The sequence below is a fragment of the Bos grunniens genome, chromosome 2 (assembly GCF_055505025.1).
Source record: "Bos grunniens cultivar Pamir isolate PY7600 chromosome 2, Bosgru_T2T1.0, whole genome shotgun sequence".
Lineage (NCBI taxonomy): Eukaryota > Metazoa > Chordata > Mammalia > Artiodactyla > Bovidae > Bos > Bos grunniens.
The window spans coordinates 15707623-15734906 of NC_141166.1; the positions used below are offsets into that span (position 1 = coordinate 15707623).

The 27284-nt window shown below is 42.8% G+C and overlaps 3 protein-coding genes and 1 pseudogene across 4 annotated transcripts in view; 2 read left to right on the forward strand and 2 right to left on the reverse strand.

The window, feature by feature from the left end:
- Nucleotides 1–1921: 1921 nt before the first annotated feature.
- Nucleotides 1922–14209, reverse strand: LOC147377616 (uncharacterized). The gene has a single exon (XM_086334471.1). The coding sequence runs from the start codon at nucleotides 13823–13825 to the stop codon at nucleotides 13463–13465; it is 363 nt and encodes a 120-aa protein (XP_086190597.1). The 5' UTR covers nucleotides 13826–14209; the 3' UTR covers nucleotides 1922–13462.
- ZBTB8A (zinc finger and BTB domain containing 8A) overlaps nucleotides 13473–27284 on the forward strand; it is a 58405-nt gene continuing 44593 nt past the window's right edge. Inside the window, exon 1 of the mRNA XM_086334423.1 lies at nucleotides 13473–13611. The gene's annotated coding sequence lies outside the window, so the exon portion shown is untranslated. The remainder of the gene's footprint in view (nucleotides 13612–27284) is intronic.
- Nucleotides 13881–14424, reverse strand: LOC147377618 (uncharacterized). Its single transcript, XM_086334461.1, has one exon. It carries the CDS (start codon nucleotides 14373–14375, stop codon nucleotides 13881–13883), a length of 495 nt encoding a protein of 164 aa, XP_086190587.1. The 5' UTR covers nucleotides 14376–14424.
- Nucleotides 15004–22743, forward strand: LOC147377619 (large ribosomal subunit protein uL29 pseudogene; annotated as a pseudogene). Its single transcript, XR_015139685.1, has one exon. The product of XR_015139685.1 is annotated as a large ribosomal subunit protein uL29 pseudogene (transcript).

Genomic DNA, 27284 nt, shown 5'->3' on the forward strand with positions numbered 1-27284 from the left:
AGCAAGTTGCTGCACTTTCCAACTGACAATTATGAAGCACACTTGTAATATTGTATGCAAACTCTACTGCAATGAAGAAGACGTGGAAGGGACGCTCAAGAGGGAGGGGATATATGCAAACATATAGCTTGATTCACATTGTTGTACAGCAGAAACTAACACAACACTATAGAGCAATTATACTCCAATTAAAAAATAAATTTAAAAAACAGTAAATATGTTAACAAGTAACAAATGTAAATAGTCTTCTTTATTCCTGCTGAACTTGACATTCAAGTAATAAATGTGCTTTTAAATAGAAAAAAAAAGGAGAATAAGAAAAAGGAAGGGGAGGAGGATGAGAGAGGATGGAGAGGGAAGGAGAAGGAGAAGAAGGGGCTGAGGCTCACTTGTACGAGTATGAATTTTGGAGGCATCATATAGCACAGGTGGATGTTGCTCTGATCCTTCTGCCAAGTAACCCAAAGGACCGTAAACTTTGAGTTGGGCCCAGAAAAATAAAGGTATTTTTTAACAGGAGCAGGCTGCAGTGCCAAGAGCAAGAATCCAGGCTATAGACCGACTAATATGAAGTGCCAAGGCAGTGCCACATCCTGATGAGAGATTAGAGATGGTAGCGTGGGCTGACTGCAGCAGGAGGGTATTCTCTCTGCCAGTCTGTCTTCCAAATACCCAAGGCTAAGGAATTACAAGCTAAGAGACCACTTCATGCCAGTGCTGCTTCTCTGGAAGCGCGGCAAGGTAAAAGCTCAGAAGGGCTGCGTGTCCACCGCGACAGCACATGGGAATGATCCAGAGTAGTCAGTGGTGCCTGGCAGTCCTTCTCCAGAGCTAGTCCCCTCTCTCCCCTTAACCTCTATTTGACTATATTAGTCATTTTTGCTGAGGTTACAACCAACTTCAATATCTCTGTAGCTTACAACAGAGGCTGGAAAATTTTTTGCATGAAGGGCTGGACAGTCAATGTTTTGGACTTTGTGGGACATAGGGTCTCAGTTGCAGCTCCTCAGCTCTGCCCTTGAGGCATTTAAGCAGCCAGAAACATATGTAGATGGATAGTGTGACCATGTTCGGACCATATTATATGAACACTAAAGTTTGAACTTCATATAGTTTTCACATGTCACAAAATATTCTTCTTCTTTTAATTACTTTTTTTCCAGATACAATTGACATATAATATTATGTTAGAGTATACAACATAATGATTTGGTATTTGTATATACTGTGAAAGGATCATCCCAATAAGCCTAGTTAATATCCGTCACCATGCATAGCTAGACAAATTTTTTCCCTTGTGATGAGAATGTTTAAGATCTACTTTCTTAGCCACTTTCAAATGTACAACGCAGTATTGTTAACTATAGTCACCATACTGTCATTACATCCTTGTAACTTATTTATTTTATAATTATAAGTTTGGACCTCTGGGGTAGTGGTGGTGGTGGTTTAGTCCCTAAGTTGTGTCCGACTCTTGCGATCCTGTGGACTATAGCCTGCCAGGCTCCTCTTTCTGTGGGATTTTCCAGGCAAGAATACTGGAGTGGGTTGCCATTTCCTTCTCCAGGGGATCTTCCCAACCCAGGAGTTGAACCTGGGTCTCCTGCTTTGCAGACAGATGGTTTACCAACTGAGCTATGAGGAAAGCCCGGACCTCTGGGGGGTCACCTGTTTTGCCCATTCCCCACCTCCCTGCCTCTGGCAACCACCAATCTGTTCTCTGTGTCTATGAGCTCATTTGTTTTGTTTTGTTTTGTTTTGCTTAGATTCCACATATAAGTGAGATCATACAGTATTTACATATCCTCTGACTTATTTCACTTAGCATGATTATGCCCTCAGGGTCATCCATATTGTTGCAAATGACAAAATTTTATTCTTTTTGTGACCAAATAATATTCCACTGTATATGTATACTATGTTTTCTTTTTTCTCTTTTTTTTAAGTGAAATGTATGCGTGTGTGCTAGTTGCTCAGTCGTGTTCAACTCTTTGTGACCCCATGGACTTTAGTCTGCCAGGCTCCTCTCGCCATGGAGTTTTCCAGGCAAGAATACTGGAGCAGGTTGCCATTTCCTACTCCAGAGGTCTTCCCGACCCAGGGATCGAACCTATGTCTCCTGCATTGGCAGGCGGATTCTTTACCACTGTGCCACCTGGAAAACCCTTAAAGTTGAATACTTCTTTTTATTTTATTTATTTATTTTGGCTTTCTCTAGTTGCAGAGAGTGGGGGCTACTCTTTGTTGTGGTTCGCGGGCTTCTCATTGCAGTAGTTTCTCTTGTGAGGAGCACTGGCTCTAGAACATGGGCTCAGTAGATGTGGTGCATGGGCTTAGTTGCCCTGTGGCATATGGAATCTGCCCAGACCAGGGATTGAACACGTGTTCCCTGCGTTGCCAGGAAGACTGTTAACCACTGGACCACCAGAGAAGTCCCTACATTTTCTTTTATTCATTCATCCATAGATGAACATTTAGTTTGCTTCCTTGCCTTGACTATTGTAAATAATGCAGCAAATGACCATGAGGGTGCATGTATCTTTTGTCTAGTGTTTCTGTTTCCTTCAGATACTGTATCATATTGTAGTACTATTTTTAGATTTTTGAGGAGCTGCCATATTGTTTTCCATAATGGGCAGACCAACTTACATTCCCACTAACAGCATACAGTGGCTCTCTTTCCTCTACATCCTCACCCAAACTCATCTCTTGTCTTTTTGAGAACAGCCATTCTAACAGATGTAAGTTTTGATTTGCATTTCCCTGATGATAGTGATGCTGAGCACCTTTCATATACCGTTGGCCATTTGTGTGTCTTCTTTTTAAAAATGTATATGCAGATCCTCTGCTCATTTTAAAATCAGAGTGTTCATTTTTTTGCTATTCAGTTGTATGACTTCTTTAATCATATGCAAATATTTTCTCTCATTCAGTAGGTTGCCTTTTCATTTTGTTCATTGTTTCCTCTGCTATGCAGAAATTTTTAGTTTGATGTGGTCCCATTTGTTGATTTTTGCTTTTGTGGCCTTTGCTTTTGGTGTCAAATCCAAAAAATCATCACCAAGACGTATGTCAAGGAGCTTACTGCTGAAGAGTTTTCTTCTAGGAATTTTATGGTGTCAGGTCTTACATTGAAGTCTTTAATCCATTTTGAGCTGATTTTTGTGTATGGTATAAGATAGTGGTCTATTTTCATTTTTTTGCATGTGGCTGTCCAGTTTTCCCAACACCATTTATTAAAGAGACAGTCCTTTCTCCAGTTTATATTCTTGGCTCCTTTGTCATAAATTAATTGACCACATATACATGTTTTGATTACTTTTCAACCTTTCAAAAATGAAGAAAAAAATCTAAGCCTTACAAAGACAATAGACTGGATTTGGCTCATGGATTGTAGTTTGCCAACACATGGTTTACAACAACCAACAAGTATTTTATTGCTTATTGTATGTTGGTGATTGCAAGTCAGCTTCTGTGGTTCTGTGCGTTTCACTCTAAGGCATAGGCTGGGCTGTAAGAACAGCCCCTATTTGGGGCACACTAGTCTTGCAGCCTTTTCATACTGTTCATGGGAATCTCAAGGCAAGAATGCTGAAGTGGTTTGTCATTCCCTTCTTCAGTGGATCACGTTTTATCAGAACTCACTACCATGACCTGTCCATCTTGGGCGGCCCTACACAGTATGGCTCATAGTTTCATTGAGTTAGACAAGGCTGTGGTCCATGTGATCAATTTGATCACAATCTGTGATTGTGGTTTTCATTCTGTCTGCCCTCTGATGGATGAGGATAAGAGGCTTCTGGAAGCTTCCTGATGGGAGGGACTGGCTGTGGGAAAAACTGGGTGGGAAAGGCCATGCTCAGTAAATCTTTATCCAGTTTTCTGCTGATGGGTAAGGCTGTGTTCCCTCCCTGTAGTTTGGCCGTAGGAGTAATGGTGACCTCCTCCAAAAGGACTTATGCCAGCATACCTCGTCTCCCAGGACTGCTGCAGTCAGTGTTCCTAACCCTATGCAGGCCACTGTTGATCCATGCCTCTGCAGGAGACTCCTGAGCCCTCACAGGCAAGTCTGTCTCAGTCTCTCGTGAGGTCACTGCTCCTTTCTCCTGGGTCCTAGTGCACACAAGGTTTGTTTTTGCCCCTCAAGAGTCTCTGTTTCCCCAGTCCTGTGGGAGTTCTGTAATCAAATCCCACTGGCCTTCAAAGTCAAATTCCCTGGGGTTTCTCAGTCCCTTTCTTGGACCCCCGGGTTGGGAAATCTGTTGTGGGCACTATAACTTTTGCAACAGTGCAAGGACTTCTTTGGTATAATTGTTCTCTAGTTTGTGGGTCACCTGCTTGGCGGCTCTATGTTGGGGCTAATGGCGACCTCCTCTAAGAGGACTTATGCCACACACTGCACCTCCCAGGACCGCTGCTGCCAAAGCCCCTGTCCCCAGGTCAGTAGGTGCCCAATATGCCACTACAGAAGAGCAGAGAATTAGCTCCAGAAGGAATGAAAAGGCTGAGCCAAAGCAGAAACAATGCTCAGTTGTGGATGCGTCTGGTGGTGAAAGTAAAGTCCAATGCTGTGAAATAATATCGCATAGGAACCTGGAATGTTAGGTCCGTGAATCAAGGTAAACTGGAAGTGGTCAAACAGGAGATGGCAAGAGTGAATATCAACATTTTAGGGATCAATGAACTAAAATGGATGAGAATGGGAGAATTTAATTTAGATGACCATTATATCTACTACTGTGGGCAAGAATGCCTCAGAAGAAATGGAGTAGACCTTCTAGTCAACAAAAGAGTCTGAAATGCAGTATTTGGGTACAATCTCAAAATCAACAGAATGATCTCAGTTCATTTCCAAGGCAAACCATTCAAGTAATCCAAGTCTCTGCCCCAACCACTAATCTGAAGAAGCTGAAGCTGGATGGTTCTATGAAGACCTACAAGACTTTCTAGAATTAACACCAAAAAAAAAAAAGTCCTTTTCTTCATAGAGGACTGGACTGCAAAAGTGGAAAGTCAAGAGATACTTGGCATAACAGGCAAGTTTGGCCTTGGAGTACAAAACGAAGAAGGGCAAAGGCTAACAGAGTTTTGCCAAGAGAACACACTAGTCATAGCAAACATCTTCTTCCAACAACACAAGAGATGATGACTCTACACATGGACATCACTTGATGGTCAGTATCAAAATCAGATTGATCATATTCTTTGCAGTCGAAGTTCTATACAGTTAGCAAAAACAAGACAGGGAGCTGATTGTGGCTCAGATCATGAACTCCTTATTGTCAAATTCAGATTCTTAAATTGAAGAAAGTAGGGAAAACCACTAGGCCATTCAGGTATGGCCTAAATCAAATCCCTTATTATATAGTGAAAGGGACAAATAGATTCAAGGGATTAGATCTGATAGACAGAGGGCCTGAAGAACTATGGACAGAAGTTGGTAACATTGTACAGGAGGCAGTGATCAAAACCATCTCCAAGAAAAAGAAATGCAAAAAGGCAAAATGGTTGTCTGAGGAGCTCTTACAAATAGCTAAGAAAAGAAGACAAGCAAAAGGAAAAGGAGAAAAGGAAAGATGTGTCTATCTGAATCAGAGTTCCAAAGAATAGCAAGGAGAGATAAGAAAACCTTCCTTAAGTGAACAATGCAAATAGAGGAAAACAATAGAATGGGAAAGACTAGAGTTCTCTTCAAGCAAATTAGAGATACTAAGGGAACATTTCATGCAAAGATGGGCACAATAAAGGACAGAAATGGTACGGACCTAACAGAAGCAGAAGATAGTAAGAAGAGCTGGCAAGAATACACTGAAGAACTAAACAAAAGAGCTCTTAACAACCCAGATAACCATGATGGTGTGATCACTCACCTAGAGCCAGACATCCTGCAAGTGTGAAATCAAGTGGGCCTTAGGAAGCATCACTACAAACAAAGCTAGTGGAGGTGATGGAATTCCAGTTGAGCTATTTCAAATCCTAAAAGATGATGCTGTGAAAGTGCTGCTCTCAATATGCCAGCAAATTTGGAAAACTCATCAGTGGCCATAGGACTAGAAAAGGTCAGTTTTCATTCCAATCCCAAAGAAAGGCAATGCCAAGAATGTTCAAACTACCACAAAATTGCACTCATTTCACATGCTAGCAAGGTCATGTTCAAAATTCTTCAAGCTAGGTTTCAACAGTATGTGAACCAAGAACTTCCAGATGTTCAAGCTGGATTTAGAAAAGGCAGAGGAACCAGAGATCAAATCATCAAAATCCAATGGATCATAGAAAAAGCAAGGGAATTTCAGAAAAACATCTAATTTTGCTTCATTGACTATGCTAAAGTCTTTGACTTTGTGGGTCACAACAAACTGTGGAAAATTCTGAAAGATGGGAATACCAGACCACCTTACCTGCCTCCTGAGAAAACTGTATGCAGGTCATGAAGCAATAGTTAGAACCAGACATGGAACAATGGACTTGATTCCAAATTGGGAAAGGAGTACATCAAGGCTGAATATTATCACTCGGCTTATTTAACTTTTATGCAGAGTACTTCATAAAAAATGCCAGGCTGGATGAATCACAAGCTGGAATCAAGATCATCAGGAAAAATATCAATGACCTGAGATATGCAGATGACACCACAGTTATGGCAGAAAGTGAAGAGGAACTGAAGAGCCTCTTGATGAAGGTGAAAGAGGAGAGGGAAAAAGCTGGCTTAAAACTCAACATTGAAAAAACAAAGATCATGGCATTCAGTCCCATACCTTCATGGCAAATACACAGGGAAACAAAGGAAGCAGTGACAGACTTTATTTTCCTGGGTTCCCAAATCACTCCAGATGGAGACTTTAAAAGGTGAAATTAAAAGATGCTTGCTCCTTGAAAGAAAAGCTATGACAAACCTAGACAGTGTATTAAAAAGCAAAGACATTACTTTGCCAACAAAGGTCTGTATAGTCGGAGCTATGGTTTTTCCAATAGTCATGTATGGATGTCAGAGTTGGACCAAAAGGAAAGCTGAGCCCTGAAGAACTGATGCTTTTGAACTGTGGTGTTGGAGAAGACTCTTGAGAATCACTTGGACAGCAAGGAGGTCCAACCAGTCCATCCTAAAGGAAATCAGTCCTGAATATTTATTGGAAGGACTGATGCTGAAGCTGGACCTTCAACACTTTGGCCACCATTCAAATGCCAACTCATTGGAAAAGACCCTGATGTTGGGAAAGAGTGAAGGCAGGAGGAAAAGGGGATGACAGAGGATGAGATGACTGGATGGCATCACTGACTCAATGGACAAGAGTTTGAGCAAGCTCCAGGAGATGCTGAAGGACAGGGAAGCCTGGTGTGCTGCAGTCAAAGGGGTTGTTAGAGTCGGACACGACTGAGTAACTGAACAAGTCTTGCAGCAGAGTGGAACAAGAAAGTTGGTGGAAACATAAGATGCCTCTTAAAGCTCCTGCTCAGAGCTATAAATAAATAAAACATAAAATAATATGATAGTAAATAATAAAATTGTATAGCATAGGAAACTATATTCAATATCCTATAGTAAACTATGATGGAAATGAATTTTTAAAATGACAGAAGCAAATCCTAATTTAACTGTAAATACAATGAATACGATTGCATTAAATTCAAAACTAAAAGGCCCAGACTCTCAGACCAGTTAAAAATCCAACAATATGGTTTACCAAGGCATATTATTTTTTTAAAAAAGGAATGGTTTAAAATAAGATAGAAAAATCTATGACAGGTATTTTTGAACTAAAAGAATCCAGAAGAAGTAATCCCTAATATCCAATGTAATAGATTTAAGGAAAAAAAGATTGTAAGAGACAAAAGATATTATGACATATGGAACACAGAATAGAGAATAGATGAAAGAAGTGATTAATTATTGCCTTGTGACCAGTTTCAGAAATAAGGATTGTATTAGCTATACCCATTTTCTTTCTTGATTACAGAAAATCATATTATGACTGTGCAGATAAGATATGAACATTTCCTAGGGATTGATGAAGTTCCTGATGAAACACTGAGTATTCCCTTTCACAGACAAGGTGAGAAACTTTTTTCCTATAATGACAAGTGAGTTGTATTAAGTGGGAACATTTCATTGCTATTGGTGTTTGTTTAAGTATGGAAAGGTTGTATGAATAACTAGTATACAAAATGTGTATTGGTTCACTACTTTCCAATCCCCTTCTAGTGTGCCTTCCTCTACTGCATAGGCTGGAATGCTGAAGACTACATTTCTGACTCCCCTGAAGCTATATAGTTCAAACAGATGCATCCACATGAGTCTGGAAAGGAGGAAATGAGAAATGTGAGGCAGAAGATATGCCCATGGGTAGATCAGCTCTTCTTGCATGCAGTCTGAAGGCACTTGGTTCTTCTGGGGCAGCTCTGGCAGTGACTGCCATTTCTACTTCTAATGTCATAGTATCAGGAAGCGGCAGCACTGACAGTTCTATGACTATAGCCAGGTGATGTAGCTGGCAGTTTCCCCTGGTTATGAATGTTCTAAACTTTCAGCAACGAAACATGATTCCCTGGACCACCTAGAGATTCACCAGCCATCTAATGTTGTCTAATAATGTCCCTTCTGTTTAAACTACCCAGAGTGGATTCTATTCTCTACAAGTAACAATATTGATTATAGACTATTATTGGTCTTTCACTACTTTTTCTCCCTTTCTTCTTTGAGCTATACATATTACTATCTTATTTAACGGACTTCCCTGGTAGCTCAGCTGGTAATGAATCTGCCTGCAATGCAGGAGACCCCAGTTCGATTCCTGGGTTGAGAAGATTTCCTTGGAGAAAGGCTAGGATACCCACTCCAGTATTCTTGCCCGGAAAATTTCATAAATAGAGGAGCCTGGTGAGTTACAGTCCATGGGATCACAAAGGGTTGGACACAACTGAATGACTCACACACAACACACACAGAGTAGCCTGCAGACTAGAGCCACTTCCTATGCTGAGCCCTGAGGAAACTCAGGGTGTGAAAATATAGGATGCTGACTGCAGATAGCTGTGGTGAATATTAAAGGAATAATTTCAGTTAGCCCAGACTCTTGCATCTTCCCATATATAGAAAAGCACTAAATTCCTTAACGTGACATATCTGGTTTCTTTAATTAACAGTAATCTTTTGATGTTTCTGACTACCTGCCCTTTGTTAGAAAACTCCTATATATCTTAGCTCTTCCTCTTCCCTCCTCGAGGCAGTTTCTCAGAGTTATCTGAAATGCTGTCTTCTGGGTTGCAGTCCTCATTTTTCCCCCACATGAAACTTGAGACTCATGTTGTGCATTTTTTAAAGTCAGCATTAGCTCAGTAAGTAAAGAATCTGCCTGCAGTGCAGGAGACCTGGATTCGATCCCTGGTTTGGGAAGATCTCCTGGAGAAGGAATTGGCAAAGCACTCCAGTATCCTTGCCTGGAAAATCCCATGGACAGAGGAGCCTGGTGGGCTGCAGTGTATGGGGTCACACAGAGTTGGACACGACTGAGTGACTAACATACACTACAGAACTCCTCACTATCCCTTCCAGGTCGGGACATACAGTTTTGAGGGCATTTTCCCTCTGTGGTCCCTTTTGCCTAGCAAAGCAATAAAGTCTGTTCTTTTATACTTTACCCAACATTTTGTCTCTGAGGTTCAACTCAGTACCAGGGTATAGAGGCCGAACTTTGACTACACCAGCCTAGATACTAGATCTGTGAATGAAGAAACCTCCAGATGATTCCAGTTTCAAGCAGTTCAAATCACTCTCAGCCACAAGAGTCTTCCCAGTTAGACTCCAGACATTGTGGAACAGAGACAAGCCATCTCTGCTGTGACTAGTCAAATTCTTGACCCATGGAATCCATGAGCATAATCAAAGTCTTTTGATGTATGCCTCGAAGTTTGGGCTGGCATGTAACACAGAAATAGTAATTGGAATATCACTTTTGTGACCAAATCTCTCAAGAACTGCCTATTCTCACCATCTCAATTTCTCCATCCGCACATAGTCCGATCATCTGGAATTTGCTCCCTTAAATCAAGCTTAACAGTCGTCTCTGAAATTAATGATTTCCAAGTTGTTAAGTCTAATAGATATTTTCTCTTGGACTGTGAAGAGATGTATTGAACACTACTGTTCAGTTCTTCCTTCTTGAATTACTCTCTTCTAGTTTTTACAGTACCACACTATCCCACATCTCTTCCTTTCACTCTAGTCAATTCTTAAGACTCAATCACAGTTTCACTTTCCTCTAGCCAGCCACTAGATGATGAAGTTGGTGATGTTTGGTTCTGAGTTTCTCCTCTTCTTACTTCATAGGCTCTCTCTCTATTATATCTATGGTTTTAATTCCCATCTATCTATACAAGAGGGAAGACATTTTACCTCCAACAATTTCATCTGTTGTAAAAAGCTATATGGCTATATGTCCAAATGCTTTTTCATATTTTGTACCAGGTAGGGTTCTTAGTTGCAAGGCCAGTCAAGACTGGCCTTGACTGATTTAAACAGAAGTGAATCATTAAAAGTCCATAGATTCACAGGAAGAGCAAAGCACAGGGGTTGGAGCCTATGTTAACCAGGCAGAAACAACAGCCATGTCATACCATAAGAACTGGCCTGGTGAGGATACCAACATTTCTCCATGGCAGCTGGCCCCACTGATAGCACTGGTACTGGACACCTTGGAGATACTGTCTTGCTGCAACTGTCACCACGGCTAGAAAAGATTGTTTGAGTTTTCCTGCTTCTTACAACTCCCTCTTCAAAGTCCCTGGAGGGTGCATCTGACTATCAAAGTGTAGACCATGTCCATTGTCTTAACCACAAAAGATTCTGGGAAAGCAAACCACTGGCATTTCCAGATTTTGTTGCAGATGGCCAATTCAACCTCCCACCAATTGCTCATTATGTAAGGAATTCTCCAACTATATAAAAGAGTTTCAGAAGCTAGAGGGGGAAGTTGAGGGAAAAAACTCTTACTATTTCTTCCTTGGCCTTTGTGTGGATCAAAATAAACTGTGGAGAATTCTGAAAGCGATGGGAATACCAGATCACCTGACCTGCCTCTTGAGAAACCTATAGCAGGTCAGGAAGCAACAGTTAGAACTGGACATGGAACAACAGACTGGTTCCAAATAGGAAAAGGAGTACGTCAAGGCTGTATATTGTCACCCTGCTTATTTAACTTCTATGCAGAGTACATCATGAGAAACTCTGGGTTGGAAGAAGCACAAGCTAGAATCAAGATTGCTGGGAGAAATATCAATAACCTCAGGTATGCAGATGATACCACCTTTATGGCAGAAAGTGAAGAGGAACTAAAAAGCCTCTTGATGAAAGTGAAAGAGGAGAGTGAAAAAGTTGGCTTAAAGCTCAACATTCAGAAAACAAAGATCATGGCATCTGGTCCCATCACTTCCTGGGAAATAGATGGGGAAACAGTGGAAACAGTGTCAGACTTTATTTTTTGGGACTCCAAAATCACTGCAGATGGTGATTGCAGCCATGAAATTAAAAGACGCTTACTCCTTGGAAGGAAAGTTATGACCAACCTAGATAGCATATTAAAAAGCAGAGACATTACTTTGCCAACAAAGGTCCATCTAGTCAAGGCTATGGTTTTTCCAGTGGTCATGTATGGATATGAGAATTGGACTGTAAAGAAAGCTGAGTGCTGAAGAATTGATGCTTTTGAACTGTGGTGCTGGAGAAGACTCTTGAGAGTCCCTTGGACTGAAAGGAGATCCAACCAGTCTATCCTAAATGAGAGCAGTCCTGGGTGTTCATTGGAAGGACTGATGCTGAAGCTGAAACTCCAATACTTTGGCCACCTCATGGGAAGAGTTGACTCATTGGAAAAGACCCTGATGCTGTGAGGGATTGGGGGCAGGAGGAGAAGGGGAAGACAGAGGATGAGATGGCTGGATGGCATCACTGACTCAATGGACATAAGTTGGGGTAAACTCCTGGAGTTGGTGATGGACAGGGAGGCCTGGCGTGCTGTGATTCATGGGGTCACAAAGAGTTGGACACAACTGAGCGACTGAACTGAACTGAACTGATTTCTTCCTTGCAACAAAGAGTTTGTCACTAATCTGATGTGCTCTGCTGAGGACCAAGTTTGTAGAACTCTTTTGCATGTTTCAATTAAAGCTAAAAAAAAAACAAAAAATCTTTTGCTGTAACAATGTCCAGGTCTTTCTAGGAGAATTATCAATGGGGATGCTAGTAAAATAGTCTGAGTACATTCAACATTCCTGATACCTAATGGTTTTCAAACACAGTTTTAATGATCTGTGCAGAATGATGTGAGGAAATGGAACTAAATAGCAAAATAACTGGAGAGTAATACGAGGTGACATTAAGAGATAGTTGTGTTTTGTATCCTATGAACTGTAGCTTGCCAGGCTCCCCTGTCCATGAGATTGCCTAGGCAAGAATACTGGAGTGGGTTGTCATTTCTTTCTCCAGGGTATCTTCCCCACCCAGGGATCAAAACTACATCCCCTGCATTGGTAGGCATATTCTTTACCACGGTGCCACTAAGGAAGCCCTTCTAGTAGAGAATATGGTCCTCAAAGCACATAATTAATTATGATGAAACCAAAGTAACAAACTTTGTCCACTATAACTGAATATGACATAAAAGAGAAGTCCATCAAAGACTAAATATTTTGAAATTCTGAGTCTTGTTTTACTATATCAGAACTTTTCAGTACTTTACTCCAACATAAGGAACTAGAAAACTAATTTATAAAATTGTTTCTATAGTAACAATGAAAATTCAGTGATTATAAAGATTTTAGCAAGTACATAATCTGATGCCTGACTCTGAATATTAGGGACATAAATATGTCAGAAGACTGACTTGATCTACAATGAATTTTTGTATTTGAAAACACAAAATCTGCTATTCTTACTAGTTTTTTATTTTCTTTGAACTTAACCAAGAATTATTTTCTCTTATCTCAGCTTCTTGGGTTAGCCTCTTCAAAGAAAATGCAATGCTTGTGACCTGTAGAGATTTAGAAAAGGTATCCCCGACTAAAATGAGTGCCTCAATAAAAGGAAAAATTCTGTACAGATCTCTTCCATTTGACGCTGCTAAACTTAAGTACAATAATGTCACATGTACTTATACAGTAATTGTGGGCACGCCTAAGTCCCTCCCTCTTTCCTAAACCAAATTCCCCAGATCCTAGAAATCCAGCCCTTCTGCCCTCCGGAGGCGCCTTTCCCAACGTAAAGTACAATTTAAAATTTAAGCTCCTGACTAAATAATGATTCCGTAGTCAACTGCTCGGGGATCTGGGCACCCCAGTGCCTCTGGAGCGTGCAGCGGGGTGTAGGGAAGGGCAGGGGGAGTGGGCGAAGCTGCTGGTTGGTGCCTGAAATCTGTGCGTTGCCCCTTTAATTGTGTCCCCAGCCCTCGGGCGTTTCTGTCCAACGCCCACGTCAGCAAATACCTTTTGTTTCTCTCACGTTGGGGCTACTTGTTTTGGGGCGCAAAGGAACGGCTTCGAAAGGGGGAATTTCCCCCGCCGAGAACCGGGAATCTTCCCCCCAGCCCGCGCGCGCGACCCGCCGTTGCGCCGCGGCCCGCGGTAAGTGGCTGCGCGCCGCGCGGGCGGAGGGCGGGCGGGGCGTCGGGGCAGCCTCGCACGGGCCCGCAAGCCTCGCTGCGGGCGGCGGCGCGGGCGAAGGCGCCGCGGGCTTTGCTCCCCGGGCGGGGGCGGCGGGATACGGCCCGGGCGCTGCGCCCCCAGACGTCCCCGGGCTGGGAGAGCGGCGGGAGGCGCAGAGGCGAGCGGGCGCCATTTGCAGCCCCGGGCGCAGCGGCGGTGGCGCGCCGGCTCTGAGGGGCTGGAGACGGTCACAAAGGAGGCGCGGCCGGGCGGCCGGCGCCGAGGACCTGGCCTGGCGGCGGTGGCCGGCGAGGAGAGGCGGGCGGCGGCGGGGCGCACCGGTTCCCGGACTGCGCGGCCGCCGCGCCCGCCCTGCCGCCCGGCCCTGTCCGCCTGCGCGCCCGGGAGGGGCTGCGGGACAATGGCCGCGCCGTCGCCGCCCGCGCCCGCCCGACCGCCCCCGCCGAGCGCCGCGCCCGCCTGGCCGCCCGGCCCAGCCCGGCCGTGGCGCGGGGAAAGGCGGGAAGGCGCGCGGAGCCTCCTGGCGGCGGTGGCGGGAAGGCGGCGCGGGGCCGGTGCCGGGCGTGTCTGGAGCCGTCGGGCGCCGCAGACTCCCGGAGGGTCGGCGGCCGGCGGGGCTCGGGCTGCGCGGCCAGTGATGGGTGGCCCGCCGGAAGGGGCGGCCAAGGTCTGGGGCTTGTCACTTGCGGCCAGGAGTCCGAGTTTCTCCGTACATCTTCCATCCTTTGGTTTTATATCGTGACGCGACAGATCCGGGCTTAGAACCCAAGCAGACTTACTATACCTAACTAATATTGTGCTGTAATTACTGTTTTATGACGGACTCACACATATGCACCTTCTGCCTATGTAGACGGCATCTTTTGTAAGTTAATAGCGGTTTGACACCTTCGCCTTCAAATGCGCTTATTTATTATTGATTGTGCCAGTAGCCAGGTTCTGTATCTTGCAAAGGCGGTTCTCCCCGCCCCCCCACCCCGGCCCCGGCTTTCGTTTTTCTTTTTAAATTAAAATATAGTAGACATATAACCTTATGTTAGGCTTAGTCCAAAATGGGTTTGCAAGCGGTAGATTCTCACCTATTGGGCTTTTAAACTACACACGTCAGTATTACTTCTGTTCTTAATAAGCATTTATATTTGCAGAACTTTAGTAAATGGAGTGCTTTCGCCTATATGAATTGTTTCACTTTTTTTCACATAAAACAACCATCCAGTCAGGCCGGTGGTTTTTCCACTTTCTAGGTGGGGAAACGCATTAAGCATTTAAATGTTAAGCCAAGAGGTGAACAGTGGCAGGCTTCCAGCGCCCTTGCCTCCTGTTCTTGCTCTTCATTTCCTCCTGAAGTCACCTCCAGAGTCTTTAAGTAAGCAAGTCATATCGTTCCCATGCTCTTAAAAACCTTAACCGATCTTATCAGAAACAAGTCTAAAATCCTCAGCAGAATAAACCTCAGGCTCAAAACTTCCTCTCTAATCTTCCCCGAGTCTCAGATAAGGCTTGAGTTTGTGGGACCCCTGGAGCAAGAGCCCTTCACTGAAGGGCTGTCAGGCAGACTATAACCAGGAATCAGATACCTTTAGTCCTGGGAGTCCCCCTGGCCACACAAATGGTAAATGGGAAGTGAGAATCTAACCTGCCACCCTCGGCCAAATGGGCATGTTTGGGTTAGGCTGTGAAATATTAGACCGAGGCATCATGAGTACCTTGGCTTCTTTCAAGTTGTGAATTCCCCATGAAAGAGAGCAGCCTGCCAGAACTTATCTTGCAGCCTTGAAATCACCAGCTCTGCTCTTGATGATGATTTGAGCCCCCAAACTTTGTCAGATAGGGTAATACTTGATTCATCCTGTATCATTTAAATCTTATTTTCTAGATAAAATGGAATTTATGTCTAATAGGCTCAACCTTTTCAGTGACCTGTTTATAATAATTAAAGAATTTGGTGCGAGTGTTTTGATCCCCTTGAGGAAAGTTCTTGTCACTTTTTTGCTTAGAATTGGTCAATGGCTCCTCATCCTCAGTGGCTCCCCGTCTTAATCAGACCAAAAGCCCAAGGCCCTAAAGAGTCTACCAAGTCCTACAGGAACTGGTCCCATGATGTCCTGTGAAAGTCGCTCAGTCGTGCCCGACTCTTTGCGACCCCATGGACTATACAGTCCTTGGAATTCTCCAGGCCAGAATACTGGAGTGGGTAGCCTTTCCCTTCTCCAGGGGATCTTCCCAACCCAGGGACTGAACCCAGGTCTCGCGCATTGCAGGGAGATTCTTTACCAGCTGAGCCACAAGGGGAGCCCCATGATGTCCTACTGCCCCACAATCTGTTGTTCCTCTCTGACTCCATCTTTCATTACTCTCCCCAGCCCTCCATTTTCTAAAATTTTTTTAGCTCCCTGACTCGGGATCCAACCCATACCCCCTACATTGGGAGCACTGAGTCTTAACCACCGGACTGCCAGGGAAGTCCTCCCCAGCTCTTGCTGTTTCTCCAACCTCCTTGCCTGCTTCTCTTCAGAGCCTTTGCATTTGCTGTTCCATCTGCCTGGAACAGCCTTCCTCCAGATAGCTGAATAACTCTCTTACCATCTTTGGACTTTACTTTAAATGCCATCTTCTCATTGAGACTTTCCTCAAATATAGTTTTTATTTTCTTAACATTTTTATATTTAATTCTGATTGCAATTTCTTAATTCTAATTTACAGGGTTAAAAGATATGTATCCATACAATTACCACGCCAGTTTGCTGAAGTTTCTCATGGCCCAGGGATTTATCCTAAGGAGACTGAACTTTGTATTTGTGACCTTTGTATTGGTGATACATTAAAATCTTAATTAATAGCTATGTACCTTTAAAGGGGGCTTCCCTGGTGTTTCAGTGGTAAAGAACACACCTGCCAATGCCAGAGACACAGGAGATGCAGGTTTGATCCCTGGAGGAGGAAATGGCATCCCACTCCAGTATTCTTACCAATGTTCCACAGACAGAGGAGCCTGGCAGCCACAGTCCGTGGGGTCACAAAGAGTCAGTCATGACTGAGCACACACACACCTTTAAAAAGATGGTCTTCTAGCCCACAACTGTAATAAGAGTTATATTTGTTACCTAAATCTTTCCTTTACTTGTGGAAATGCATGTCTATTCCTTCTATTCCAAAGACTTTTTAACTTCAGTTCAGTCATTCAGTCGTGTCTGAATCTTTGCGACCCCATTAATCGCAGCACACCAGGCCTCCCTGTCCATCACCAACTCCCGGAGTTCACCCAAACTCTTGTCCATCGAGTCGGTGATGCCATCCAGCCATCTCATCCTCTCGTACCCTTCTCCTCCTGCCCCCAATCCCTCACAGCATCAGAGTCTTTTCCAATGAGTCAACTCTTCGCATGAGGTGGCCAAAGTATTGGACTTTCAGCTTCAGCATCAGTCCTTCCAAAGAACACCCAGGACTGATCTCCTTTAGGATACACTGGTTGGATCTCCTTGCAGTCCAAGGGACTCTCAAGAGTCTTCTCCAACACCACAGTTCAAAAGCATCAATTCTTTTTAACTTAATGATTCCTAAAATATGTATATTGTCTTTTTCATCCACCTTTAAAGATCTTGAACTTGGTGGGAATCATTAATTCTTTAATATTCTTAGGACTGTTATAGATTAAACTCTTACAGATATTTAAAATGTTTCAAATTTCATTTTTACATATTTATTTTTGGCTGCGCTGGGTCTCTCTTGCTGTGTGTGAGTTTTCTGTAATTGTGGCAAGCGGGGGCTACTCTCTAGTTGTATGTGAAATCTCCCCGGGCCAGAGACTGAACCCATGTTGTGGCAGGTGGATTCCCAACCACTGGACCATCATGGAAGTCCTCAATTGAATTTTGACTGTCTGCATGAACTAGTATAACTAGCTGTTTCAACTTATAAGGTCAATCTACTAAAAAGAAAATTTGAAACATATTACCCATTTCCATGACTTAATCACATACTTTGAGAATAACCTAAACCTTTCCTGATGACTCAGGAATACAATTATGGCTCTTTCCCTCTGAGAAGGCTGCAGAGGCAGACTATACAGCCATGGCCAAGATAAAGGCTCAAGACCTTCGTGGCAAGAAGAATGAGGAGCTGCTGAAAAAGTTGGAAGACCTGAAGGTGGAGCTATCCTAGCTGCGTGTGGCTAAAGTGACAGGCAGTGAGGCTTCCAAACTCTCCAAGATTCTCGTTTTTAAATCCATTGCCAGTGTACTCACCGTCATTAACCAGACTCAGAAAGAGAAGCTCGGGAAATCTGTAAGGGTAAGAAGCCTCTGATCTGTGACCCAAGAAAACACGAGCCATGCACCAAGCATGAACAGAACCTGAAGACCAAGAAGCAGTGGTGGAAAGAGTGGCTGTTCCCACTCCGGGAATATGCGGTCAAGGCCTGAGCATCCAGGCATCAATAAAACAAGCAAACTGGCAAAAAAAAAAAAAAAAAAAGTACAATTATGAATACAAGTTACGTTAATGCTTTGTAGGTGTAAATATTAGTATATCGAGTTATAACTACCCCAATTTATAGGACAATTCCTATTTTCTTGGAAAAATTCCTGTATATCGCTTCTGTTTTTCAGTCTCTATGCCTTAATTTAGTTCCTCACCATTTCTTACTTTGACAACTGCATTAACCCTTTAAATTAATCTCCCTGGCCCTGCCTCTCCCACTATTTCTCCAGGCTGTTTTGGGTTTTTTTTTCAGGGTATACAAACTGGCTCATCATAACAATAATACCTAATAATTCTTGAGCCCTAACTGCATGGTGAGCCATAGGATTTTAAGAAGCAAAGATATCACTTTGCTGACAAACGTCCGTCTAGTCGAAGCTATGGTTCTTCCAGTAGTCACGTATGGATGTGAGAGCTGGACCGTAAAGAAGACAGAGCACCGAAGAATTGATGTTTTTGAACTGTCATGCTGAAGAAGACTCTCGAGAGTCCCCTGGACAGCAAGGAGATCAAACTAGTCAATCTTAAAGGAAATCAACCCTGAATACAATATGCATTGCAAGGGCTGATGCTGAAGCTGAAGCTCCAATACTTTGGCCACCTGATGTGAAAAGCCGACTCATTGGAAAAGACCTTGATGCTGGGAAAGATTGAAGGCAGAAGGAGAAGAGGGTGACAGAGGATGGGGTGGTTGGATGGCATCATTGATTCAATTGTCATGAACTTGGGCAAACTCCGGGAGATGGTGAGGGACAGGGAGGCCTGGCGTCCTGCAGTCCATGGGGTCGCAAAGAGTCAGACACGACTTGGCTACTGAACAACAACAGATGGCATGCTAGGCTTCCCAGGTGGTGCTAATGGTAAAGAAATCATGCCTCTCCTGCCAGTTCAGGAGAGGCAAGAGACACTGGTTCCATCCCTGGGTTGGAAAGATCCCCTGGAGAAGGAAATAGCAACCCACTCCAGTATTCCTGCCTGGGAAATCCCACGGACAGAGTAGCCTGATCCATGGGGTTTCAAAGAGCTGGACATGAATGAGCACACACACACCCACCTGCTTGCTAGGCATTTTGCATACATTATGGTCAGAAAAAATGCAGGACTTAAAAGAGTGCTGGTTTGGGGTCAGTCAGCCTGAATTCCAGTCTGTTCCCTTGCTTCATGTGCAGTCTTGGAGAAGATTTTGTTTTTATTCCTCTGTGCCTCTGTTTCTTGATCTATACCATGTGAATCACAGTAGCACTTATTTCATGAGGCTGTTGTGAGAACTGAAATAAGATAATGGGTGTAAAATGCTTACTACTGTGCTTAGTAAACCTTCAAATATTAGCTATTTACTTTTATGAAGATATAACTCATATACCATAAAATTCACCTTTTAAAGTGTACAATTCAGTGTTTTTTAGTGTATCACAAAGTTATGCAGCCATCACTACTCTGTAATCATAGAACACTTTACTGCATAAAGAAACCGCACATCCATTAATAGCCCCTGACAACACTAACCTACTCTCTGTCTCTCACCTGCCCATGCTGGATATTTCATATAAAAGAAATCATAAAATATATGGTGTCTTGTGACCGGCTTCTTTTGCTTAGCTTGAAGTTTTTAAGTTTCATCCATGTGGTAGCAAATAGGAAATCAGTTTTTCATTCCTTTTTAATGGCTGAATAACTTTCCATTGAGTGGATCTACCACATTTTGTTTGTCCATTTCCCAAATGTTGATGGACATTGCGTTGTTTCTACCCTTTCACTGTTATGAATAATGCTGCTATAAACATTTGTATACAAATTTCTATGGGCATATATAGTTTCATTTCTCTTAAACATAAACATAAACCTGGGAGTGGAATTGCAGTCTTGTGGTAACTCTATGTTTAATCATTTAGGAACTACCAGGCTGTTTTCCAAAATGGGTGTACCATTTTACATTCCAACTGGCAGTACGTGAAGGTTCTGATTTCTACACATCCTGGCCAACACTTGTTATTTTCCTGTGTGTGTGTGTGTGTGTGTGTTTATAGTAGTCAGCCTAATGGGTGTGAAGTCATATCTCACTATGACTTTTACTTGCATTTCCTTAATGACTCCTGATGCTAAACATATCTTCACATGCTCATTGTTGTTTGTCTTTATTTCTTATTGCTGTTAATCTTACTTATCTTTGCTATTATCTTACTTAATCCTCTCAACAGACTTCCTTAGTGCCTCTTAACAGTCAGTATCTCCATTTTACAAAAAGGAAACTGGTACTTAGGGTTAAGTAACTTGACTAAGTCACATAGCTAGTCATTGGTAGACCTATAACCATGTCATTCTTCTTAAAATCCTTCAAAAATGTCCAGACCCACAGAAGTGGAGGGGTTTCAGGAGCTGGCACCTACATACTGTTCTCTGTTCATCTCCCACTGTCCCTTCACAGACCCTGAGTCTCTAGCCACAGCAAACTTTTTTGAAGAGGTCATGCTTTTTAATACTTGCTATGCCTCTGCCCTTTGGGCTTCTGTCTAGAATGCCCTTTGTCCTCTTCTCCATTATGAATTTTTATTCATCCTTCAAGACTCGACTGTTACTGCCTTTTGGAAGCTTTTGTGGACTGGCTTCTTAGGTGGCACTAGTGGTAAAGAACCCTCCTGCCAGTGCAGGAGACTTAAGAGACATGGGTTCAATCCCTGGATCAGGAAGATCTCCTGGAGAAGGGCATCGCAACCCACTCCAGTATTCTTGCCTGGGGAATCCCATGGACAGAGGAGCCTGGCAGGCTACAGTCCATACGGTCGCAAAGAGTTGGACATGACTGAGGCGACTTGGCATGCATGCATGTGGACACTGCCAGGCAGAGTCATTTGCTTCCTTGGTTTTATAGTTTCCTTCTCCTAGGAGTACTTTCTTTCTCTCTCTGCTGATAGACACTGAGGCCTTGTAGGGCACTGATCTTTGATATATCATCAGGGTTGTATTCCCAGGGCCAGGGATTGCCTGGCATTGAGCAGGTGCTCAATAAATAGATATTGAATGAATATGTTTCACATTTCAGAATATCTGTTCTCATGAAAATAAAAAATATTTTTCTTTAAAAAAAGGGAAAGAGAGACTTGCCTGGTGGTCCAGTGGCTAAGACTCTGCACATTCAATGCAAGGGACCCAAGTTCCATCCCTGCCCAGGGCACTAGATCCCACATGCCACAGCTGAGTTTTCATGCCAAAACTAAAGATCCCAAGTGTTGCAGCTAAGACCTGACACAGCCAAAAAATAATATTTTTTTAAAAAAAGAACAAAATATATATGATGGTGAAAGTTGCTCAGTCGTGTCCGACTCTTTTCGGGCCCCATGGACTATACAGTCCATGGGATTCTCCAGAATACTGGAGTGGGTAGCTGTTTCCTTCTCCAGGGATCTTCCCAACCCAAGGATTGAACCGGGGTCTCCTGCATTGCAAGTGGATTCTTTACCAACCAAACTATCAGGGAAGCCCAAAAATATATATAGCTGTATGATTTTCAGAACAGTGTAAAAGTAGTAATTGCATCAAAGCATGAAGTTTCTTTCTTTCCATTGTTTTTCTAACTCTTCAGTAAATCTCCATTGCTCTTGAGTCCTGGACTTTCTGCAGTATCTGAACTGTCAAAGGTACAGCAAACACCTTTGTATTGGCTTCAGGGCCCTCTGTCTCACTGGTTGTTGGATAAGGTGAAACACAGCGTTCTTATAATTTCAGCATATTGCGGGGGGAGCTTTATTCCAAAATCTTTTTTTATCATCAGAATACACTTTTTTTTTTAAACGCAGAATACACTTCACACCAAACCAGGCCATAATTTCATCTAAGACCTTCTTAATAAGTACATTAGAATAGCATTCTAAGCCTAAACATTAAAATTTTAAACTTCCAATTTTCAAATCTTACAGAGTACTGATCTCATTCTCATGAAGTCTCCTCTCTGATAACATTTTAAAAACAATCTAAATTTTAAATAAGTGTCTAAGTGTCTGTTAATGGACGAATGGATAAATAAAATGTGGTTTATATATAATGGGATAATATTCGGTCATGACAAAAAAGAAATCCTGTCATGTGTGACAACATGGATGGACCCAAAAAATAATATGCTAAGTGAATTAAGCTAGGTGGAGAAAGACAAATACTGTGTGTTATCACTTATACATGAAATCTGAAAACTCCAACTCATAGAACAGAGTAGAAAAGTAGTCAGGGACCGGAGGGTGGGGAAAATAGGGTGAGATTGCTAAAAAGGCACAAAATTTTCAGCTATAAGATGAATAAGTTCTGAGGATCTAATGTATAACATAGAGACTATAGTTGATAACACTGTATTATACAATTGAAATTTGCTAAGGGAGCAGAACTTAAATGTTCTCACCAAAAAAAAGAAAGGGTAAAGATGGTGCAGTGGTCAAGAATCTGCCTGCCACTGCAGGAGATGCAAGAGACACAGGTTCTATCCCTGGGTCGGGAAGATGCCCTGAAGGAGGAAATGGCAATCCACTCCAATATTCTTGCCTGGAAAATCCCATGAACAGAGGAGCCAGGTGGGCTGCAGTTCATGGGGTCACAAAGAGTCAGACACAACTCAGCAAATCAGCATGCATTAATTAACTAGGTAGGAGGAATCCTTTTACAATGTATATCAGATACCATAATGTACACTTTAATATCTTACAGATTTATTTGTCAGTTCTATCTTAATGAAGCTGAAAAAAAAAATCTGAATAACACACCCTGGTTTATCAGTTTAGTTCAGTAGCTCAGTTGTGTCCGACTCTTTGTGACCCCATGGACTGCAACATGCCAGGCCTCCCTGTCCATCACCAACTCCAGGAGTTTACTCAAATTCATGTCCATTGAGTCAGTGATGCCATCCAACCATCTCATCCTCTGTCGTCGGCTTCTCTTCCCGCCTTCAATCTTTCCCAGCATCAGGGTCTTTTCAAATGAGTTAGCTCTTCGAAAGCAGGTGGCCAAAGTATTGGAGTTGCAGCTTCAACATCAGTCCTTCCAATGAACACTCAGGACTGATCTCCTTTAGGATGGACTGGTTGGATCTCCTTGCAGTCCAAGGGACTCTCAAGAGTCTTCTCCAACACCACGGTTCAAAAGCATCAATTCTTTGGCACTCAGCTTTCTTTATAGTCCAAGTCTCACATCCATACATGACTACTGGAAAAACCATAGCTTTGACTAGACGGACCTTTGTTGGTAAAGTAATGTCTTTGCTTTTTAATATGCTGTCTAGGTTGGTCATACCTTTGTTTCCAAGGAGTAAGCATCTTTTAATTTCATGGCTGCAGTCACCATCTGCAGTGATTTTGGAGCCCCAAAAAATAAAGTCAGAGCGTAGTTAATGAGGTAGTATTTGTAATGGGAAAATGGCAAAAATTGTTACTAGAAAATTACTCTTCCTTAGGGTGAGACCCACAAAAACTAGTTAGAGTAACTAATTAGTTGGCTAGTTTGCTATCCTCAGGTACACTGTGGTTCTGAAATGGTCACTCTCTCTGTGTATACATATATGATGAAACCAGTCAGATCTTTTCTGTGACCACTTATGTGTAAGTTAAAATTCTTGAGGTCACAATAAAATGTATAGTAATAAAATTCTAAAATGTTTACATTTTCTACTCAATTAAAGCAGTGTTTTAAAGTGGCCTGCATAACTAGTAATATTACTGTGATAATAGCTAACATCTCTCAGGGGCTTTTTCTAAGACTGCTGCTGCTAAGTGGCTTCAGTCGTGTCCGACACTGCGACCCCATAGACAGCAGCCCACCAGGTTCCCCTGTCCCTGGGATTCTCCAGGCAAGAATGCTGGAGTGGGTTGCCATTTCCTTCTCCAGTGCATGAAAGTGAAAAGTGAAAGTGAAGTCGCTCAGTCGTGTCTGACTCTGAGTGACCCCACGGACTGTAGCCTACCAGGCTCCTCCGTCCATGGGATTTTCCAGGCAAGAGTACTGGAGTGGGGTGCCATTGCCTTCTCCGTTTCTAAGACAGTCACTATTATAAGCACTTTCAGTTCAGTTTAGTTCAATCACTCAGTTGTGTCCAACTCTTTTCGACCCCGTGTACTGCAGCACGCCAGGCTTCCCTGTCCATCACCAATGCCCAGAGCTTACTCGGACTCATGTCCATAGAGCTGGCAATGCCATCCAACCATTTCATCCTCTGTCGTCCCCTTCTGCCTTCAGTCTTTCCCAGCATCAGGGTCTTTTCCAGTGAATCAGTTCTTTGCATCAGGTGGTCAAAGTATTGGAGTTTCAACTTCAGCATCAGCCCTTCCAATGAATATTCAGGACTGATTTCCTTTAGGCTTGACTGTTTTGATCTCCTTGCAGTCCACGGGACTCTTCAAAAGCATCGATTTTTTGGCACTCAGCTTTATAGTCCAACTCTCACATCCATACATGACTACTGGAAAAACCAGTACTTTACTTAGATTATCTTTTCATTTACTATGTCCCATAACTGGAAGATATTATTGCTAGTCCCATTTTATAGATGAAGAAACTAAGGTACAGGGACATTAACATCCCAGGAAGGTTAATGTATGGCAGAGCCAGAATTTGCACCGAGGCAGTCTGATTCCAGAGCATGTATCGTCAAGCACACTGCTCAGTACTGCAGCTCACAGACAGACCAGTCACCCTTCTGCTTATGTATTGAGGCAACTGGTGTGCTAATATGTCATCTGGGCCCAGTTGCAGGAAAGAGAAACCACTCTAGCATTTTAGTCTGTTTGCAGAATTACTCGAAGGGCTGGGAGGCATGGGCCTTCAGAAATTATTCCCAGCAGCAGACTACTTTCAGGCCCTCCAGGGGAGGGTCTCAGGAGGCCACCCCAGCCACATCTGAGTTCCAGATGACATTGCTTGCTGCAGTTCAAGGGTCAGGAAATTGCTATTCTGAAACTGCCCCTCAACACCCACCAACTAGTAACGGCTATCTCCACCAAACTTGTCTCTTGACAGCTGTGAGGTTCGGGACGCTGGAACACTGCAGAAAAACCCAATGTTTCCATAAATGTGCTTGCCAGCATTAACAGTCAGAAGAGCAGAAAGATGGCTCCCGCCCCATTTCTACCTTCCAAATCTCACGAAACAGCTGACAGATAGACCCCATTTCACATGGGGAAACATAACTGTAGAGGAGTCTGGGAAATGGACATTTTAATTTTCCACAAGGAAGTTAGAAAGGATGCTGGGGGTTAATACTCAAATCCACTCAGATAATTGTCTGCTAGGGTAGAATTTGGTGGTTGTCACTAAAGATGACATTTCATCAGTATATATAAACTGTTTCTGGTACAGACTATGTTCAAAAATCAGTTCTCTTTAAAAAAAAGCCCCAGAATTTTTACTTGCCTCTGTACAGACCCAGTACAGTGGACAGTGCCAGTTAGTTTTCTTAAGTAACATTGTTGAACTAGTTAACGCTAAATAGTTATAGCTATTAAAGCTATCAAAGTGAATACCCTTTACTGAGTGTCCTTCTCACTCACTGGGGCTAGGAGTGGATGAGGTTTTAGGGTTGGGAGGAGTTGTTCTCAAAAGTTATTGGGCTTCCCTGGTGGCTCAGTGGTAAAGAATCCTCCTGCCAATGCAGGGAGCAGAGGTTCGATCCCTAGTCCAGGAAGATCTAACGTGCCACGAAGCAACCGAGCCTGTGCGCCACAACTGTTGAGCCTGTGCTCTAGAACCTGGGAGCCACAGCTGCTGAAGCCTGCACACTGGAGAGTTCATTCTCCACAAGAGAAGCCACTGCAAGGAGAGTAGCGTCCGCTTGCTGCAACTAGAAAAAAGCCCATGCAGCAACAAGGACTCAGCACAGCCAAAAAAAAGAAAACAGGTTATTTATTTTGTTCCCCCAACTACAGAGTCCTAGTTTACCTCTAAATTAGACCCTGCTGTTTTAATGATGGGTATTTCTTAAAATCCTTTTCATAGCCAACTCTATTCTTTGCTGTATTTCAAATGTAAACACATAAAAAGTGTTGATAACCCATCTCCATAGGTTTGCTGCTTCCCAGCTCCCTCACCTTTTGCTCTCAGCTTGTTTTTTGTCCCTTTATTTAAAAAAAAATTTTTAAAGTCTCCCATTCTTCCCAGCTATAGAGACTGTGGGAATTTTTTTTATATGAACTTTGCCAATCATAAGAGGAAATAACATTACACTTTATGGAATACTCAGGTCATCTTGGCTCTTTTCTCTTTTGGTTGCTGCTCAAAATTTTGTGTTGTTGTTAACTTCCAGGTCAGTGTTTTGAATGCTTTAATTTGCCAGAATTCAGACCTCCTCATGAGTGGGTAACTGATGTGTTTATTTTATTAACTAAAGTGTATTTGAGCAGTTATCTTTTGTCTGGTGGTGTTTTCAGGATGCTTATTTAAAAGTTATTTCATTTCATTTTCTTCTTTATAACTGCTATATTTAAAATTTTTTCTACAAGTATATAATGCTTTTATTTTATTTTTAAATTTAATTAATTTATGTATTTCTGACTGTGCTGGGTCTTTACTGCTGTGCGGGGGCTATTCTCTGCAGCATGCAGGCTTCTCATTGCAGCGGCTTCTCTTGCTGCGGAGCACAGGTTCTAGGGAGCGTGGGCTTCAGTAGTTGCAGCGCCCAGGCTCAGTAGTTGTGGCACACGGACTTAGTTGCTTTGTGGCACGTGGGATCTTCCTGGACCAGGGATCAAATGTGTATCCCCTGCATTGACAGGCAGATTCTTTACCACTGAGCCAGCAGGGAAGCCCTATAATACCTTTTTAAAATTAGAAATAACCTGTATTACTTTAAAAATGATTTCATTAATTTAGTCAAAATTATTTTGATGGGAATTCTTAGCTTAATTGATTGATTTAAAAAGCATTTAATTCATTTTCCACTGCCTATGAACGTAAAGCCTTAACAGTCTCTACATTAACAAAATTTCATCAATGAGCAAAATAGTTGAACAGATTTTTTTTGGGGGGGGGGAATGAAAAAGGTTTGGATTAGAGTAGAAATGCATGGGCTCAGTTACTCTATGGCATGTAGGATCTTCCCATAGCAGGGATTGAACAAGTGTCCCATGCATTGCAAGGTGGACTCTTCACCAATGGACCATCAGGGAAGCCCAACACTCAAACAT

Bases quoted from the DNA above. Each gene is read 5' to 3' on its own strand.
- LOC147377616 (XM_086334471.1), bottom strand. From the start codon at position 13,825: ATGGCGCCCGCTCGCCTCTGCGCCTCCCGCCGCTCTCCCAGCCCGGGG.
- LOC147377618 (XM_086334461.1), bottom strand. From the start codon at position 14,375: ATGGAAGATGTACGGAGAAACTCGGACTCCTGGCCGCAAGTGACAAGC.